Here is an 18,036-nt window from a genome sequence, read left to right on the forward strand (position 1 = left end):
GCGTTGGGGAGGAACGTATTGGGAGTGACGGTGGGGAGGGCATTTTTGGGAGTGGTGTTAGGGAGTAACATGCTGGGAGTGGTGTTGGGAGGAACGTTTTGGGAGTGGTGTTGGGGAGGTACGTTTTGGGAGTGACGGTGGGGAGGAACGTATTGGGAGTGACGGTGGGGAGGAACGTTTTGGGAGTGGTGTTGGGGAGGAACCTTTTTGAGGGGTGTTGGGGGGAACGTTTTGGGAGGGGTGTTGGGGAGGAACGTTTTGGGAGTGGTGTTGGGAGGAAAGTTTTGGGAGGGGTGTTGGGGAGGAACGTTTCGGGAGTGGTGGTGGGGAGGAACGTTTTGGGAGCGGTGGTGGGGAGGCACCTTTTGGGAGGGGCGTTGGGGGGAACGTTTTGGGAGTGACGTTGGGGAGTAACGTTTTGGGAGTGACGTTGGGGAGGAACGTTTTGGGAGTGACCGTGGGGAGGAACGTTTTGGCAGTGACGGTGGGGAGGCACCTTTTGGGAGGGGTGTTGGGGGGAACGTTTTGGGAGTGGTGTTTGGGAGGAACATTTTGGGAGTGGTGTTGGGGAGGAACGTTTTGGGAGTGACGGTGGGGAGGAACGTTTTGGGAGTGGTGTTGGGGAGGTACGTTTTGGGAGTGACAGTGGGGAGGAACGTATTGGGAGTGACGGTGGGGAGGAACGTTTTGGGAGTTGTGTTGGGGGAGGATCGTTCTGGGAGTGGTGTTGGGGAGGAACCTTTTGGGAGGGCTGTTGGGGGAACGTTATGGGAGGGGTGTTGGGGAGGAACGTTTTGGGAGTGGTGGTGGGGAGGAACGTTTTGGGAGTGACGGTGGGGAGGAACGTTTTGGGAGTGATCGTGGGGAGGAACGTTTTGGCAGTGACGGTGGGGAGGCACCTTTTGGGAGGGGTGTTGGGGGGAACGTTTTGGGAGTGGTGTTGGGGAGGAACGTTTTGGGAGCGGTGGTGGGGAGACACCTTTTGGGAGGGGTGTTGGGACGAACCTTTTGGGAGTGGTGTTGGGGAGGAACTTTTTGGGAGTGGTGTCGGGGAGGAACCTTTTTGAGGGGTGTTGGGGGGAACGTTTTGGGAGGGGTGTTGGGGAGGAACGTTTTGGGAGTGTTGTTGGAGAGGAACGTTTTGGGAGTGGTGTTGCGAGGAACGTTTTGGGAGTGACGGTGGGGAGGAACGTATTGGGAGCGACGGTGGGGAGGAACGTTCTGGGAGTGGTGTTGGGGGAGGAACGTTCTGGGAGTGGTGTTGGGGAGGAACCTTTTGGGAGGGGTGTTGGGAGGAACATTTTGGGTGGGGTGTTGGGGAGGAACGTTTTGGGAGTGGTGGTGGGGAGGAACGTTTTGGGAGCGGTGGTGGGGAGACACCTTTTGGGAGGGGTGTTGGGGGGAAAGTTTTGAGAGTGGTGTTGGGGAGGTACTTTTTGGGAGTGGTGTTGGGGAGGAACGTTTTGGGAGTGACGATGGGGAGGAACGTTTCGGGAGTGACGTTGGGGAGGAACGTTTTGGGAGTGATGGTGGGGAGGAACGTTTTGGGAGGGACCGTGGTGAGGAAAGTTTTCGCAGTGACGGTGGGGAGTCACCTTTTGGGACGTGTATTGGGGAGAAAAATTTTGTGAGTGGTGTTGGGGAGGTACGTTTTGGGAGTGACGTTGGGGAGGAGCGTTTTGGGAGTGACGTTGGGGAGGAACGTTTTGGGAGTGACCGTGGGGAGGAACGTTTTGGCAGTGACGGTGGGGAGGCACGTTTTCGGAGTGACGGTGGGGAGGAACGTTTTGGGAGTGGTGGTGAGGAGGATCGTTTTGGGAGTGGTGTTGGGAGGAACGTTTTGTGAGTGGTGGTGAGGAGGAACATTTTGGGAGTGGTGCTTGGGACGAACCTTTTGGGAGGGGTGTTGGGGGGAACGTTTTGGGAGGGGTTTTGGGGAGGAACGTTTTGGGAGTGTTGTTGGGGAGGAACGTTTTGGGAGTGGTGTTGGGAGCAACGTTTTGGGAGGGGTGTTGGGGAGGAACGTTTTGGGAGTGGTGATGGGGAGGCACCTTTTGGGAGTGACCGTGGGGAGGAACGTTTTGGCAGTGACGGTGGGGAGGAAAGTTTTGGGGGTGGTGGTGAGGAGGAACGTTTTCTGAGTGGCGGCGAGGAGGAACGTTTTGGGAGTAGCGTTGGAGAGGAACGTTTTGGTAGTGGCGTTGGGGAGGAACGTATTGGGAGTGACGGTGGGGAGGGCATTTTTGGGAGTGGTGTTAGGGAGTAACATGCTGGGAGTGGTGTTGGGAGGAACGTTTTGGGAGTGGTGTTGGGGAGGTACGTTTTGGGAGTGACGGTGGGGAGGAACGTATTGGGAGTGACGGTGGGGAGGAACGTTTTGGGAGTGGTGTTGGAGAGGAACGTTTTGGTAGTGGCGTTGGGGAGGAACGTATTGGGAGTGGTGTTGGGAGGAACGTTTTGGGAGGGGTGTTGGGGAGGAACGTTTCGGGAGAGGTGGTGGGGAGGAACGTTTTGGGAGCGGTGGTGGGGAGGCACCTTTTGGGAGGGGCGTTGGGGGGAACGTTTTGGGAGTGACGTTGGGGAGTAACGTTTTGGGAGTGACGTTGGGGAGGAACGTTTTGGGAGTGACCGTGGGGAGGAACGTTTTGGCAGTGACGGTGGGGAGGCACCTTTTGGGAGGGGTGTTGGGGGGAACGTTTTGGGAGTGGTGTTTGGGAAGAACATTTTGGGAGTGGTGTTGGGGAGGAACGTTTTGGGAGTGACAGTGGGGAGGAACGTATTGGGAGTGACGGTGGGGAGGAACGTTTTGGGAGTTGTGTTGTGGGAGGATCGTTCTGGGAGTGGTGTTGGGGAGGAACCTTTTGGGAGGGCTGCTGGGGGAACGTTATGGGAGGGGTGTTGCGGAGGAACGTTTTGGTAGTGGTGGTGGGGAGGAACGTTTTGGGAGTGACGTTGGTGAGGAACGTTTTGGGAGTGACGTTGGGGAGGAACGTTTTGGGAGTGATCGTGGGGAGGAACGTTTTGGCAGTGACGGTGGGGAGGCACCTTTTGGGAGGGGTGTTGGGGGGAACGTTTTGGGAGTGGTGTTGGGGAGGAACGTTTTGGGAGCGGTGGTGGGGAGACACCTTTTGGGAGGGGTGTTGGGACGAACCTTTTGGGAGTGGTGTTGGGGAGGAACTTTTTGGGAGTGGTGTTGGGGAGGAACGTTTTGGGTGTGACGTTGGGGAGGAACGTTTTGGGAGTGACGTTGGGGAGGAACGTTTTGGGAGTGATGGTGGGGAGGAACGTTTAGGGAGGGACAGTGGGGAGGCACGTTTTCGGAGTGACCGTGGGGAGGAACTTTTTGGGAGTGGTGTTGGGAGGAACGTTTTGTGAGTGGTGGTGAGGAGGAACGTTTTGGGAGTGGTGTTTGGGACGAACCTTTTGGGAGGGGTGTTGGGGGTAACGTTTTGAGAGGGGTTTTGGGGAGGAACGTTTTGGGAGTGTTGTTGGGGAGGAACGTTTTGGGAGTGGTGTTGGGAGGAACGTTTTGGGAGGGGTGTTGGGGAGGAACGTTTTGGGAGCGGTGATGGGGAGGCACCTTTTGGGAGTGACCGTGGGGAGGAACGTTTTGGCAGTGACGGTGGGGAGGAACGTTTTGGGGGTGGTGGTGAGGAGGAACGTTTTGGGAGTAGCGTTGGAGAGGAACGTTTTGGGAGTGGCGTTGGGGAGGAACGTATTGGGAGTGACGGTGGGGAGGAACGTTTTGGGAGTGGTGTTGGGGAGGAACCTTTTTGAGGGGTGTTGGGGGGAACGTTTTGGGAGGGGTGTTGGGGAGGAACGTTTTGGGAGTGTTGTTGGGGAGGAACGTTTTGGGAGTGGTGTTGGGAGGAACGTTTTGGGAGGGGTGTTGGGGAGGAACGTTTTGGGAGCGGTGATGGGGAGGCACCTTTTGGGAGTGACCGTGGGGAGGAACGTTTTGGCAGTGACGGTGGGGAGGAACGTTTTGGGGGTGGTGGTGAGGAGGAACGTTTTGGGAGTAGCGTTGGAGAGGAACGTTTTGGGAGTGGCGTTGGGGAGGAAGGTATTGGGAGTGACGGTGGGGAGGGCATTTTTGGGACTGGTGTTAGGGAGTAACATGTTGGGAGTGGTGTTGGGAGGAACGTTTTGGGAGTGGTGTTGGGGAGCTACGTTTTGGGAGTGACAGTGGGGAGGAACGTATTGGGAGTGACGGTGGGGAGGAACGTTTTGGGAGTTGTGTTGGGGGAGGATCGTTCTGGGAGTGGTGTTGGGGAGGAACCTTTTGGGAGGGGTGTTGGGGGAACGTTTTGGGAGGGGTGTTGGGGAGGAACGTTTTGGGAGTGTTGTTGGGGAGGAACGTTTTGGGTGTGGTGTTGGGAGGAACGTTTTGGGAGGGGTGTTGGGGAGGAACGTTTTGGGAGTGGTGGTGGGGAGGAACGTATTGGGAGCGGTGGTGGGGAGGCACCTTTTGGGAGGGGTGTTGGGGGGAACGTTTTGGGAGTGGTGTTGGGGAGGAACGTGTTGGGAGTGGTGTTGGGGAGGAACTTTTTGGGAGTGACGTTGGGGAGGAACGTTTTGGGAGTGACGTTGGGGAGGAACGTTTTGGGAGTGACGTTGGGGAGGAACGTTTTGGGAGTGACGTTGGGGAGGAACGTTTTGGGAGTGATGGTGGGGAGGAACGTTTAGGGAGGGACAGTGGGGAGGCACGTTTTCGGAGTGACGGTGGGGAGGAACTTTTTGGGAGTGGTGTTGGGAGGAACGTTTTGTGAGTGGTGTTGGGGAGGAACGTTTTGGCAGTGACGGTGGGGAGGAAAGTTTTGGGGGTGGTGGTGAGGAGGAACGTTTTCTGAGTGGCGGCGAGGAGGAACGTTTTGGGAGTAGCGTTGGAGAGGAACGTTTTGGTAGTGGCGTTGGGGAGGAACGTATTGGGAGTGACGGTGGGGAGGGCATTTTTGGGAGTGGTGTTAGGGAGTAACATGCTGGGAGTGGTGTTGGGAGGAACGTTTTGGGAGTGGTGTTGGGGAGGTACGTTTTGGGAGTGACGGTGGGGAGGAACGTATTGGGAGTGACGGTGGGGAGGAACGTTTTGGGAGTGGTGTTGGAGAGGAACGTTTTGGTAGTGGCGTTGGGGAGGAACGTATTGGGAGTGACGGTGGGGAGGGCATTTTTGGGAGTGGTGTTAGGGAGTAACATGCTGGGAGTGGTGTTGGGAGGAACGTTTTGGGAGTGGTGTTGGGGAGGTACGTTTTGGGAGTGACGGTGGGGAGGAACGTATTGGGAGTGACGGTGGGGAGGAACGTTTTGGGAGTGGTGTTGGGGAGGAACCTTTTTGAGGGGTGTTGGGGGAAACGTTTTGGGAGGGGTGTTGGGGAGGAACGTTTTGGGAGTGGTGTTGGGAGGAACGTTTTGGGAGGGGTGTTGGGGAGGAACGTTTCGGGAGAGGTGGTGGGGAGGAACGTTTTGGGAGCGGTGGTGGGGAGGCACCTTTTGGGAGGGGCGTTGGGGGGAACGTTTTGGGAGTGACGTTGGGGAGTAACGTTTTGGGAGTGACGTTGGGGAGGAACGTTTTGGGAGTGACCGTGGGGAGGAACGTTTTGGCAGTGACGGTGGGGAGGCACCTTTTGGGAGGGGTGTTGGGGGGAACGTTTTGGGAGTGGTGTTTGGGAAGAACATTTTGGGAGTGGTGTTGGGGAGGAACGTTTTGGGAGTGACAGTGGGGAGGAACGTATTGGGAGTGACGGTGGGGAGGAACGTTTTGGGAGTTGTGTTGTGGGAGGATCGTTCTGGGAGTGGTGTTGGGGAGGAACCTTTTGGGAGGGCTGCTGGGGGAACGTTATGGGAGGGGTGTTGCGGAGGAACGTTTTGGTAGTGGTGGTGGGGAGGAACGTTTTGGGAGTGACGTTGGTGAGGAACGTTTTGGGAGTGACGTTGGGGAGGAACGTTTTGGGAGTGATCGTGGGGAGGAACGTTTTGGCAGTGACGGTGGGGAGGCACCTTTTGGGAGGGATGTTGGGGGGAACGTTTTGGGAGTGGTGTTGGGGAGGAACGTTTTGGGAGCGGTGGTGGGGAGACACCTTTTGGGAGGGGTGTTGGGACGAACCTTTTGGGAGTGGTGTTGGGGAGGAACTTTTTGGGAGTGGTGTTGGGGAGGAACGTTTTGGGTGTGACGTTGGGGAGGAACGTTTTGGGAGTGACGTTGGGGAGGAACGTTTTGGGAGTGATGGTGGGGAGGAACGTTTAGGGAGGGACAGTGGGGAGGCACGTTTTCGGAGTGACCGTGGGGAGGAACTTTTTGGGAGTGGTGTTGGGAGGAACGTTTTGTGAGTGGTGGTGAGGAGGAACGTTTTGGGAGTGGTGTTTGGGACGAACCTTTTGGGAGGGGTGTTGGGGGTAACGTTTTGAGAGGGGTTTTGGGGAGGAACGTTTTGGGAGTGTTGTTGGGGAGGAACGTTTTGGGAGTGGTGTTGGGAGGAACGTTTTGGGAGGGGTGTTGGGGAGGAACGTTTTGGGAGCGGTGATGGGGAGGCACCTTTTGGGAGTGACCGTGGGGAGGAACGTTTTGGCAGTGACGGTGGGGAGGAACGTTTTGGGGGTGGTGGTGAGGAGGAACGTTTTGGGAGTAGCGTTGGAGAGGAACGTTTTGGGAGTGGCGTTGGGGAGGAACGTATTGGGAGTGACGGTGGGGAGGAACGTTTTGGGAGTGGTGTTGGGGAGGAACCTTTTTGAGGGGTGTTGGGGGGAACGTTTTGGGAGGGGTGTTGGGGAGGAACGTTTTGGGAGTGTTGTTGGGGAGGAACGTTTTGGGAGTGGTGTTGGGAGGAACGTTTTGGGAGGGGTGTTGGGGAGGAACGTTTTGGGAGCGGTGATGGGGAGGCACCTTTTGGGAGTGACCGTGGGGAGGAACGTTTTGGCAGTGACGGTGGGGAGGAACGTTTTGGGGGTGGTGGTGAGGAGGAACGTTTTGGGAGTAGCGTTGGAGAGGAACGTTTTGGGAGTGGCGTTGGGGAGGAAGGTATTGGGAGTGACGGTGGGGAGGGCATTTTTGGGACTGGTGTTAGGGAGTAACATGTTGGGAGTGGTGTTGGGAGGAACGTTTTGGGAGTGGTGTTGGGGAGCTACGTTTTGGGAGTGACAGTGGGGAGGAACGTATTGGGAGTGACGGTGGGGAGGAACGTTTTGGGAGTTGTGTTGGGGGAGGATCGTTCTGGGAGTGGTGTTGGGGAGGAACCTTTTGGGAGGGGTGTTGGGGGAACGTTTTGGGAGGGGTGTTGGGGAGGAACGTTTTGGGAGTGTTGTTGGGGAGGAACGTTTTGGGTGTGGTGTTGGGAGGAACGTTTTGGGAGGGGTGTTGGGGAGGAACGTTTTGGGAGTGGTGGTGGGGAGGAACGTATTGGGAGCGGTGGTGGGGAGGCACCTTTTGGGAGGGGTGTTGGGGGGAACGTTTTGGGAGTGGTGTTGGGGAGGAACGTGTTGGGAGTGGTGTTGGGGAGGAACTTTTTGGGAGTGACGTTGGGGAGGAACGTTTTGGGAGTGACGTTGGGGAGGAACGTTTTGGGAGTGATGGTGGGGAGGAACGTTTAGGGAGGGACAGTGGGGAGGCACGTTTTCGGAGTGACGGTGGGGAGGAACTTTTTGGGAGTGGTGTTGGGAGGAACGTTTTGTGAGTGGTGGTGAGGAGGAACGTTTTGGGTGTGGTGATTGGGACGAACCTTTTGGGAGGGGTGTTGGGGGTAACGTTTTGAGAGGGGTTTTGGGGAGGAACGTTTTGGGAGTGTTGTTGGGGAGGAACGTTTTGGGAGTGGTGTTGGGAGGAACGTTTTGGGAGGGGTGTTGGGGAGGAAAGTTTTGGGAGCGGTGATGGGGAGGCACCTTTTGGGAGTGACCGTGGGGAGGAACGTTTTGGCAGTGACGGTGGGGAGGAACGTTTTGGGGGTGGTGGTGAGGAGGATCGTTTTGGGAGTAGCGTTGGAGAGGAACGTTTTGGGAGTGGCGTTGGGGAGGAACGTATTGGGAGTGAAGGTGGGGAGGGCATTTTTGGGACTGGTGTTAGGGAGTAACGTTTTGGGAGTGGTGTTGGGAGGAACGTTTTGGGAGTGGTGTTGGGGAGGTACGTTTTGGGAGTTACGGTGGGGAGGAACGTATTGGGAGTGACGGTGGGGAGGAACGTTTTGGGAGTGGTGTTGGGGAGGAACCTTTTTGAGGGGTGTTGGGAGGAACGTTTTGGGAGGGGTGTTGGGGAGGAACGTTTTGGGAGCGGTGATGGGGAGGCACCTTTTGGGAGTGACCGTGGGGAGGAACGTTTTGGCAGTGACGGTGGGGAGGAACGTTTTGGGGGTGGTGGTGAGGAGGAACGTTTTGGGAGTAGCGTTGGAGAGGAACGTTTTGGGAGTGGTGTTGGGGAGGTACGTTTTGGGAGTTACGGTGGGGAGGAACGTTTTGGGAGTGGTGTTGGGGAGGAACCTTTTTGAGGGGTGTTGGGGGGAACGTTTTGGGAGGGGTGTTGGGGAGGAACGTTTTGGGAGTGTAGTTGGGGAGGAACGTTTTGGGAGTGGTGTTGGGAGGAACGTTTTGGGAGGGGTGTTGGGGAGGAACGTTTTGGGAGCGGTGATGGGGAGGCACCTTTTGGGAGTGACCGTGGGGAGGAACGTTTTGGCAGTGACGGTGGGGAGGAACGTTTTGGGGGTGGTGGTGAGGAGGAACGTTTTGGGAGTAGCGTTGGAGAGGAACGTTTTGGGAGTGGCGTTGGGGAGGAAGGTATTGGGAGTGACGGTGGGGAGGGCATTTTTGGGACTGGTGTTAGGGAGTAACATGTTGGGAGTGGTGTTGGGAGGAACGTTTTGGGAGTGGTGTTGGGGAGGTACGTTTTGGGAGTGACAGTGGGGAGGAACGTATTGGGAGTGACGGTGGGGAGGAACGTTTTGGGAGTTGTGTTGAGGGAGGATCGTTCTGGGAGTGGTGTTGGGGAGGAACCTTTTGGGAGGGGTGTTGGGGGAACGTTTTGGGAGGGGTGTTGGGGAGGAACGTTTTGGGAGTGTTGTTGGGGAGGAACGTTTTGGGTGTGGTGTTGGGAGGAACGTTTTGGGAGTGGTGGTGGGGAGGAACGTATTGGGAGCGGTGGTGGGGAGGCACCTTTTGGGAGGGGTGTTGGGGGGAACGTTTTGGGAGTGGTGTTGGGGAGGAACGTGTTGGGAGTGGTGTTGGGGAGGAACTTTTTGGGAGTGACGTTGGGGAGGAACGTTTTGGGAGTGACGTTGGGGAGGAACGTTTTGGGAGTGATGGTGGGGAGGAACGTTTAGGGAGGGACAGTGGGGAGGCACGTTTTCGGAGTGACGGTGGGGAGGAACTTTTTGGGAGTGGTGTTGGGAGGAACGTTTTGTGAGTGGTGGTGAGGAGGAACGTTTTGGGAGTGGTGTTTGGGACGAACCTTTTGGGAGGGGTGTTGGGGGTAACTTTTTGAGAGGGGTTTTGGGGAGGAACGTTTTGGGAGTGTTGTTGGGGAGGAACGTTTTGGGAGTGGTGTTGGGAGGAACGTTATGGGAGGGGTGTTGGGGAGGAACGTTTTGGGAGCGGTGATGGGGAGGCACCTTTTGGGAGTGACCGTGGGGAGGAACGTTTTGGCAGTGACGGTGGGGAGGAACGTTTTGGGGGTGGTGGTGAGGAGGAAAGTTTTGGGAGTAGCGTTGGAGAGGAACGTTTTGGGAGTGGCGTTGGGGAGGAAGGTATTGGGAGTGACGGTGGGGAGGGCATTTTTGGGACTGGTGTTAGGAAGTAACATGTTGGGAGGAACGTTTTGGGAGTGGTGTTGGGGAGGTACGTTTTGGGAGTGACAGTGGGGAGGAACGTATTGGGAGTGACGGTGGGGAGGAACGTTTTGGGAGTTGTGTTGGGGGAGGATCGTTCTGGGAGTGGTGTTGGGGAGGAACCTTTTGGGAGGGGTGTTGGGGGAACGTTTTGGGAGGGGTGTTGGGGAGGAACGTTTTGGGAGTGTTGTTGGGGAGGAACGTTTTGGGTGTGGTGTTGGGAGGAACGTTTTGGGAGGGGTGTTGGGGAGGAACGTTTTGGGAGTGGTGGTGGGGAGGAACGTATTGGGAGCGGTGGTGGGGAGGCACCTTTTGGGAGGGGTGTTGGGGGGAACGTTTTGGGAGTGGTGTTGGGGAGGAACGTGTTGGGAGTGGTGTTGGGGAGGAACTTTTTGGGAGTGACGTTGGGGAGGAACGTTTTGGGAGTGACGTTGGGGAGGAACGTTTTGGGAGTGACCGTGGGGAGGAACGTTTTGGGAGTGACGGTGGGGAGGAACGTTTTGGGAGTGGTGGTGAGGAGGAACGTTTTGGGAGTGGTGTTGGGAGGAACGTTTTGTGAGTGGTGGTGAGGAGGAACGTTTTGGGAGTGGTGTTTGGGACGAACCTTTTGGGAGGGGTGTTGGGGGGAACGTTTTGGGAGGGGTTTTGGGGAGGAACGTTTTGGGAGTTTTGTTGGGGAGGAACGTTTTGGGAGTGGTGTTGGGAGGAACTTTTTGGGAGGGGTGTTGGGGAGGAACGTTTTGGGAGCGGTGGTGGGGAGGCACCTTTTGGGAGTGACCGCGGGGAGGAACGTTTTGGCAGTGACGGTGGGGTGGAACATTTTGGGGGTGGTGGTGAGGAGGAACGTTTTGGGAGTGGCGTTGGAGAGGAACGTTTTGGGAGTGGCGTTGGGGAGGAACGTATTGGGAGTGACGGTGGGGAGGGCATTTTTGGGACTGGTGTTAGGGAGTAACATGTTGGGAGTGGTGTTGGGAGGAACGTTTTGTGAGTGGTGTTGGGGAGGTACGTTTTGGGAGTGACGGTGGGGAGGAACGTTTTGGGAGTGGTGTTGGGGAGGAACCTTTTTGAGGGGTGTTGGGGGGAACGTTTTGGGAAGGTTGTTGGGGAGGAACGTTTTGGTAGTGTTGTTGGGGAGGAACGTTTTGGGAGTGGTGTTGGGAGGAACGTTTTGGGAGTGGTGTTGGGGAGGAACGTTTTGGGAGTGGTGGTGGGGAGGAACGTTTTGGGAGCGTTGGTGCGGAGGCACCTTTTGGGAGGGGCGTTGGGGGGAACGTTTTTGGAGTGCTGTTGGGGAGGAACTTTTTGGGAGTGGTGTTGGGGAGGAACGTTTTGGGAGTGGTGTTGGGGAGGAACTTTTTGGGAGTGACGTTGGGGAGGAACGTTTTGGGAGTGACGTTGGTGAGGAACGTTTTGGGAGTGACCGTGGGGAGGCACGTTTTCGGAGTGACGGTGGGGAGGAACGTTTTGGGAGTGGTGGTGAGGAGGAACGTTTTGGGAGTGTTGTTGGGAGGAACGTTTTGTGAGTGGTGGTGAGGAGGAACGTTTTGGGAGTGGTGTTTGGGACGAACGTTTTGGGAGGGGTGTTGGGGGGAACGTTTTGGGAGGGGTTTTGGGGAGGATCGTTTTGGGAGTGTTGTTGGGGAGGAAAGTTTTGGGAGTGGTGTTGGGAGGAACGTTTTGGGGGGGGTGTTGGGGAGGAACGTTTTGGGAGCGGTGGTGGGGAGGCACCTTTTGGGAGTGACCGTGGGGAGGAACGTTTTGGCAGTGACGGTGTGGAGGATCGTTTTGGGGGTGGTGGTGAGGAGGAACGTTTTGGGAGTGGCGTTGGAGAGGAACGTTTTGGGAGCGGTGGTGGGGAGGCACCTTTTGGGAGTGACCGTGGGGAGGAACGTTTTGGCAGTGACGGTGGGGAGGAACGTTTTGGGGGTGGTGGTGAGGAGGAACGTTTTGTGGGTGGCGGTGAGGAGGAACGTTTTCTGAGTGGCGTTGGAGAGGAACGGTTTGGGAGTGGCGTTGGGGAGGAACGTATTGGGAGTGACGGTGGGGAGGGCATTTTTGGGACTGGTGTTAGGGAGTAACATGTTGGGAGTGGTGTTGGGAGGAACGTTTTGGGAGTGGTGTTGCGGAGGAACCTTTTTGAGGGGTGTTGGGGGGGAACGTTTTGGGAGGGGTGTTGGGAGGAACGTTTTGGGAGGGGTGTTGGGGAGGCACCTTTTGGGAGTGACCGTGGGGAGGAACGTTTTGGCAGTGACGGTGGGGAGGAACGTTTTGGGGGTGGTGTTGGGGAGGAAACTTTTTGAGGGGTGTTGGGGGGAACGTTTTGGGAGTGGCGTTGGGGAGGAACGTATTGGGAGTGACGGTGGGGTGGGCATTTTTGGGACTGGTGTTAGGGAGTAACATGTTGGGAGTGGTGTTGGGAGGAACGTTTTGGGAGTGGTGTTTGGGAGGTACGTTTTGGGAGTGACGGTGGGGAGGAACGTTTTGGGAGTGGTGAAGGGGAGGAACCTTTTTGAGGGGTGTTGGGGGGAACGTTTTGGGAGGGGTGTTGGGAGGAACGTTTTGGGAGGGGTGTTGGGGAGGAACGTTTTGTGAGTGTTGGTGGGGAGGAACGTTTTGGGAGTGGTGTTGGGGAGGAACGTTTTGGGAGTGGCGTTGGGGAGGAACGTATTGGGAGTGACGGTGGGGAGGGCATTTTTGGGACTGGTGTTAGGGAGTAACATGTTGGGAGTGGTGTTGGGAGGAACGTTTTGTGAGTGGTGTTGGGGAGGTACGTTTTGGGAGTGACGGTGGGGAGGAACGTTTTGGGAGTGGTGTTGGGGAGGAACCTTTTTGAGGGGTGTTGGGGGGAACGTTTTGGGAAGGTTGTTGGGGAGGAACGTTTTGGGAGTGTTGTTGGGGAGGAACGTTTTGGGAGTGGTGTTGGGAGGAACGTTTTGGGAGGGGTGTTGGGGAGGAACGTTTTGGGAGTGGTGGTGGGGAGGAACGTTTTGGGAGCGGTGGTGCGGAGGCACCTTTTGGGAGGGGCGTTGGGGGGAACGTTTTTGGAGTGCTGTTGGGGAGGAACTTTTTGGGAGTGGTGTTGGGGAGGAACGTTTTGGGAGTGGTGTTGGGGAGGAACTTTTTGGGAGTGACGTTGGGGAGGAACGTTTTGGGAGCGGTGGTGGGGAGGCACCTTTTGGGAGTGACCGTGGGGAGGAACGTTTTGGCAGTGACGGTGGGGAGGAACGTTTTGGGGGTGGTGGTGAGGAGGAACGTTTTGTGGGTGGCGGTGAGGAGGAACGTTTTCTGAGTGGCGTTGGAGAGGAACGGTTTGGGAGTGGCGTTGGGGAGGAACGTATTGGGAGTGACGGTGGGGAGGGCATTTTTGGGACTGGTGTTAGGGAGTAACATGTTGGGAGTGGTGTTGGGAGGAACGTTTTGGGAGTGGTGTTGCGGAGGAACCTTTTTGAGGGGTGTTGGGGGGGAACGTTTTGGGAGGGGTGTTGGGAGGAACGTTTTGGGAGGGGTGTTGGGGAGGCACCTTTTGGGAGTGACCGTGGGGAGGAACGTTTTGGCAGTGACGGTGGGGAGGAACGTTTTGGGGGTGGTGTTGGGGAGGAAACTTTTTGAGGGGTGTTGGGGGGAACGTTTTGGGAGTGGCGTTGGGGAGGAACGTATTGGGAGTGACGGTGGGGTGGGCATTTTTGGGACTGGTGTTAGGGAGTAACATGTTGGGAGTGGTGTTGGGAGGAACGTTTTGGGAGTGGTGTTTGGGAGGTACGTTTTGGGAGTGACGGTGGGGAGGAACGTTTTGGGAGTGGTGAAGGGGAGGAACCTTTTTGAGGGGTGTTGGGGGGAACGTTTTGGGAGGGGTGTTGGGAGGAACGTTTTGGGAGGGGTGTTGGGGAGGAACGTTTTGTGAGTGTTGGTGGGGAGGAACGTTTTGGGAGTGGTGTTGGGGAGGAACGTTTTGGGAGTGGCGTTGGGGAGGAACGTATTGGGAGTGACGGTGGGGAGGGCATTTTTGGGACTGGTGTTAGGGAGTAACATGTTGGGAGTGGTGTTGGGAGGAACGTTTTGTGAGTGGTGTTGGGGAGGTACGTTTTGGGAGTGACGGTGGGGAGGAACGTTTTGGGAGTGGTGTTGGGGAGGAACCTTTTTGAGGGGTGTTGGGGGGAACGTTTTGGGAAGGTTGTTGGGGAGGAACGTTTTGGGAGTGTTGTTGGGGAGGAACGTTTTGGGAGTGGTGTTGGGAGGAACGTTTTGGGAGGGGTGTTGGGGAGGAACGTTTTGGGAGTGGTGGTGGGGAGGAACGTTTTGGGAGCGGTGGTGCGGAGGCACCTTTTGGGAGGGGCGTTGGGGGAACGTTTTTGGAGTGCTGTTGGGGAGGAACTTTTTGGGAGTGGTGTTGGGGAGGAACGTTTTGGGAGTGGTGTTGGGGAGGAACTTTTTGGGAGTGACGTTGGGGAGGAACGTTTTGGGAGTGACGTTGGGGAGGAACGTTTTGGGAGTGACCGTGGGGAGGCACGTTTTCGGAGTGACGGTGGGGAGGAACGTTTTGGGAGTGGTGGTGAGGAGGAACGTTTTGGGAGTGGTGTTGGGAGGAACGTTTTTGGAGGGGTGTTGGGGAGGAACGTTTTGGGAGGGGTGTTGGGGAGGAACGTTTTGTGAGTGGTGGTGGGGAGGAACGTTTTGGGAGTGGTGTTGGAAAGGAACCTTTTTGAGGGGTGTTGGGGGGAACGTTTTGGGAGGGGTGTTGGGAGGAACGTTTTGGGAGGGGTGTTGGGGAGGATCGTTTTGGGAGTGACGGTGGGGAGGATCGTATTGGGAGTGACGGTGGGTTGGAACGTTTTGGGAGGGGTGTTGGGAGGAATGTTTTGGGAGTGGCGTTGGGGAGGATCGTTTTGGGAGTCGTGTTGGGAGGAACGCTTTGGGAGTGGCATTGGGGAGGAACATTTTGGGTGTGGTGCTCAGGAGGAACGTATTGAGTGTGGTGGTGGGGAGGAACGTTTTGGGAGTGGTGGTGAGGAGGAACATTTTGTGTGTGGTGTTGGGGAGGAACGTTTTGGGAGTGGCTTTGGGGAGGAAGTTTTTGGGTGTGATGGTGAGGAGGAACGTTTTGGGAGTGACGGTGGGGAGGAACTTTTTGGGAGTGGTGTTGGGAAGGAACGTTTTGGGAGTGGTGTTGGGGAGGATCGTTTTGGGAGTGACGGTGGGGAGGATCGTATTGGGAGTGACGGTGGGTTGGAACGTTTTGGGAGTGGTGTTGGGGAGGAACTTTTTGGGAGTGACGGTGGGGAGGAACGTTTTGGGAGTGGTGTTGGGAAGGAACGTTTTGGGAGAGGTTTTGGGGAGGAACGTTTTGGGAGTGGTGATGAGGAGGAACGTTTTGGGAGTGGTGTTGGGGAGGAACGTTTTGGCAGTGTTGTTGGTAGGAACGCATTGGGAGTGGCATTGGGGAGGAAAAGTTTGGGAGTGGTGGTGAGGAGGAACGTTTTGGGAGTGGTGTTGGGGAGGAACGTTTTGGGAGTGGCTTTGGGAGGAACGTTTTGGGAGTGGCGTTGGGGTGGAACGTTTTGGGATTGGCGTTGGGGAGGAACGTTTTGGGAGTGGCGTTGGGGAGGAACGTTTTGGGAGTGGCGTTGGGGAGGAATGTTTTGGGAGTGGTGTTGAGGAGGAACGTTTTGGGAGTGGTGTTGGGGAGGAACGTTTTGGGAGTGGTGTTGGGGTTGAACGTTTTGGGAGGGGTGTTGAGGAGGAACGTTTTGGGAGGGGTGTTGGGAGGAACGTTTTGGGAGGGGTGTTGGGGAGGATCGTTTTGGGAGTGACGGTGGGGAGGATCGTATTGGGAGTGACGGTGGGTTGGAACGTTTTGGGAGGGGTGTTGGGAGGAATGTTTTGGGAGTGGCGTTGGGGAGGATCGTTTTGGGAGTCGTGTTGGGAGGAACGCTTTGGGAGTGGCATTGGGGAGGAACATTTTGGGTGTGGTGCTCAGGAGGAACGTATTGAGTGTGGTGGTGGGGAGGAACGTTTTGGGAGTGGTGGTGAGGAGGAACATTTTGTGTGTGGTGTTGGGGAGGAACGTTTTGGGAGTGGCTTTGGGGAGGAAGTTTTTGGGTGTGATGGTGAGGAGGAACGTTTTGGGAGTGACGGTGGGGAGGAACTTTTTGGGAGTGGTGTTGGGAAGGAACGTTTTGGGAGTGGTGTTGGGGAGGATCGTTTTGGGAGTGACGGTGGGGAGGATCGTATTGGGAGTGACGGTGGGTTGGAACGTTTTGGGAGTGGTGTTGGGGAGGAACTTTTTGGGAGTGACGGTGGGGAGGAACGTTTTGGGAGTGGTGTTGGGAAGGAACGTTTTGGGAGAGGTTTTGGGGAGGAACGTTTTGGGAGTGGTGATGAGGAGGAACGTTTTGGGAGTGGTGTTGGGGAGGAACGTTTTGGCAGTGTTGTTGGTAGGAACGCATTGGGAGTGGCATTGGGGAGGAAAAGTTTGGGAGTGGTGGTGAGGAGGAACGTTTTGGGAGTGGTGTTGGGGAGGAACGTTTTGGGAGTGGCTTTGGGAGGAACGTTTTGGGAGTGGCGTTGGGGTGGAACGTTTTGGGATTGGCGTTGGGGAGGAACGTTTTGGGAGTGGCGTTGGGGAGGAACGTTTTGGGAGTGGCGTTGGGGAGGAATGTTTTGGGAGTGGTGTTGAGGAGGAACGTTTTGGGAGTGGTGTTGGGGAGGAACGTTTTGGGAGTGGTGTTGGGGTTGAACGTTTTGGGAGGGGTGTTGAGGAGGAACGTTTTGGGAGGGGTGTTGGGAGGAACGTTTTTGGAGTGATTGTCAGGTGGAACGTTTTGGGAGGGGTGGTCATGAGGATCGTTTTGGGAGAAGTGTTGTGGAGGAACCTTTTGGAAGGGTGTTGGGGAGGGTGCACTACGAGAGTGGCAGTGAGACATGGCATGTGCTCACTGAACCCACCCCACGTTCCCTTACTAATCCTAACTCTACACCCACAGAATGTGGACACTGACCCTCCTACCTGCCGGACCACCGCACTGACCGGCCACTGCCCTGCGAAGAAGGAGCAGGAGGCGGACTGCGCCGAGCGGACCTGGGTTCTCCACGCTGAGTTCTCCGAGCGCGGCACTGACTGGGCCAGTGTCCGGGCTCGCCAAGGCAAAGGGAACCTGACCACCGAGCAGGAGCATAAAGGGGAGTTCCGTCTGACACTGGTGAAGTACAACTCCACCTGTTGTCACCCCTCCATCACCCTGCTCGGGGTGGATGCCTCTGGCAATGTGGGCAGCTGCTTCATCAAGGCCCCGAGTCAGGCCGGGCCCTCCACTGCTTCTGGTGGGGCCGCTGCTCTCCTAGGTCTCTCTATCCTTGCCACTTCTCTGCTGCTCTGAATGTAGGATCTGCCCAACTTGCTCCCTGGTCACTCTGTCTGGACACCCCCTCCCCCACCAGACACATCCCTCACTCAAAATATCAGGGAGAAATTCCCTCTCCCACACCTTCCAGAGGTCACAGATGTTCATCTGGGTAAGGCAGAGGGTCTCAATGGGCTGAATGGCCTAATACTGCTCTTGATTCTTAAGGAAACAGATGCCGTGCATTTGGTCCCATCGATCTGTGCATCTGTCCAATTTCATAGAGCCCTACTCAACAGAAACAGGCCCTTTGGCCCATCTGGTCCATGCTAACCGAGATTCTCATCTGTCTAGTCCCATTTGCCCATGTTTGGCTCTTACCACTCTAAATATCTCCTATCCAATTACCGGTCCAAGTGCCACAGAGTCACAAAGCCTGGAGACAAACCTTCTGGCCCATCTGTCCAATTTCATAGAGCCCTACACAACAGAAACAGGCCCTTTGGCCCATCTGGTCCATGCTGACCGAGATTTGCATCTAAGCCAGCCCCATCCCTCCAGACCTTTCCTTTCCATGTACCTGTCCAAGTGTTAATGTTAATGCTCCTGTCTCAACCCCTACGTCTGGGAGCTTGTTTAATACACCCACGTTCTCTGCATCGAAATATTTGCACATCTCTGCAGCTTCTTACTGACCTGAGCATTCGAATTGCTGAACCAGACCGTGATGTGACCAGTCAGAACACTTTCAAGAGGACATCAGTAGAGGTTTGTTGGTGTTTGGTGACGAGTTTGTAACCTCGTAGGGAGCTGCCAGGGGATGTCACGGCCCAGATGGCGGGATCTGTGATTTTCTTTCACTGTGCTGTACACTGTCTGATATCGAACACAAAACTCCA

The 18,036-nt window shown here is 56.2% G+C and overlaps 1 protein-coding gene across 1 annotated transcript in view; it reads left to right on the forward strand.

Moving 5' to 3' along the window:
- The window catches only part of vwa11 (von Willebrand factor A domain containing 11), a 155,688-nt gene extending 138,515 nt beyond the window's left edge, over positions 1-17,173 (forward strand). The window contains exon 16 of the mRNA XM_059957400.1: positions 16,781-17,173. Coding sequence (XP_059813383.1) covers positions 16,781-17,173 — 393 coding nt within the window. The remainder of the gene's footprint in view (positions 1-16,780) is intronic.
- Positions 17,174-18,036: the final 863 nt, after the last annotated feature.

This window comes from Hypanus sabinus (assembly GCF_030144855.1).
Source record: "Hypanus sabinus isolate sHypSab1 chromosome 1 unlocalized genomic scaffold, sHypSab1.hap1 SUPER_1_unloc_1, whole genome shotgun sequence".
Classification (NCBI taxonomy): domain Eukaryota; kingdom Metazoa; phylum Chordata; class Chondrichthyes; order Myliobatiformes; family Dasyatidae; genus Hypanus; species Hypanus sabinus.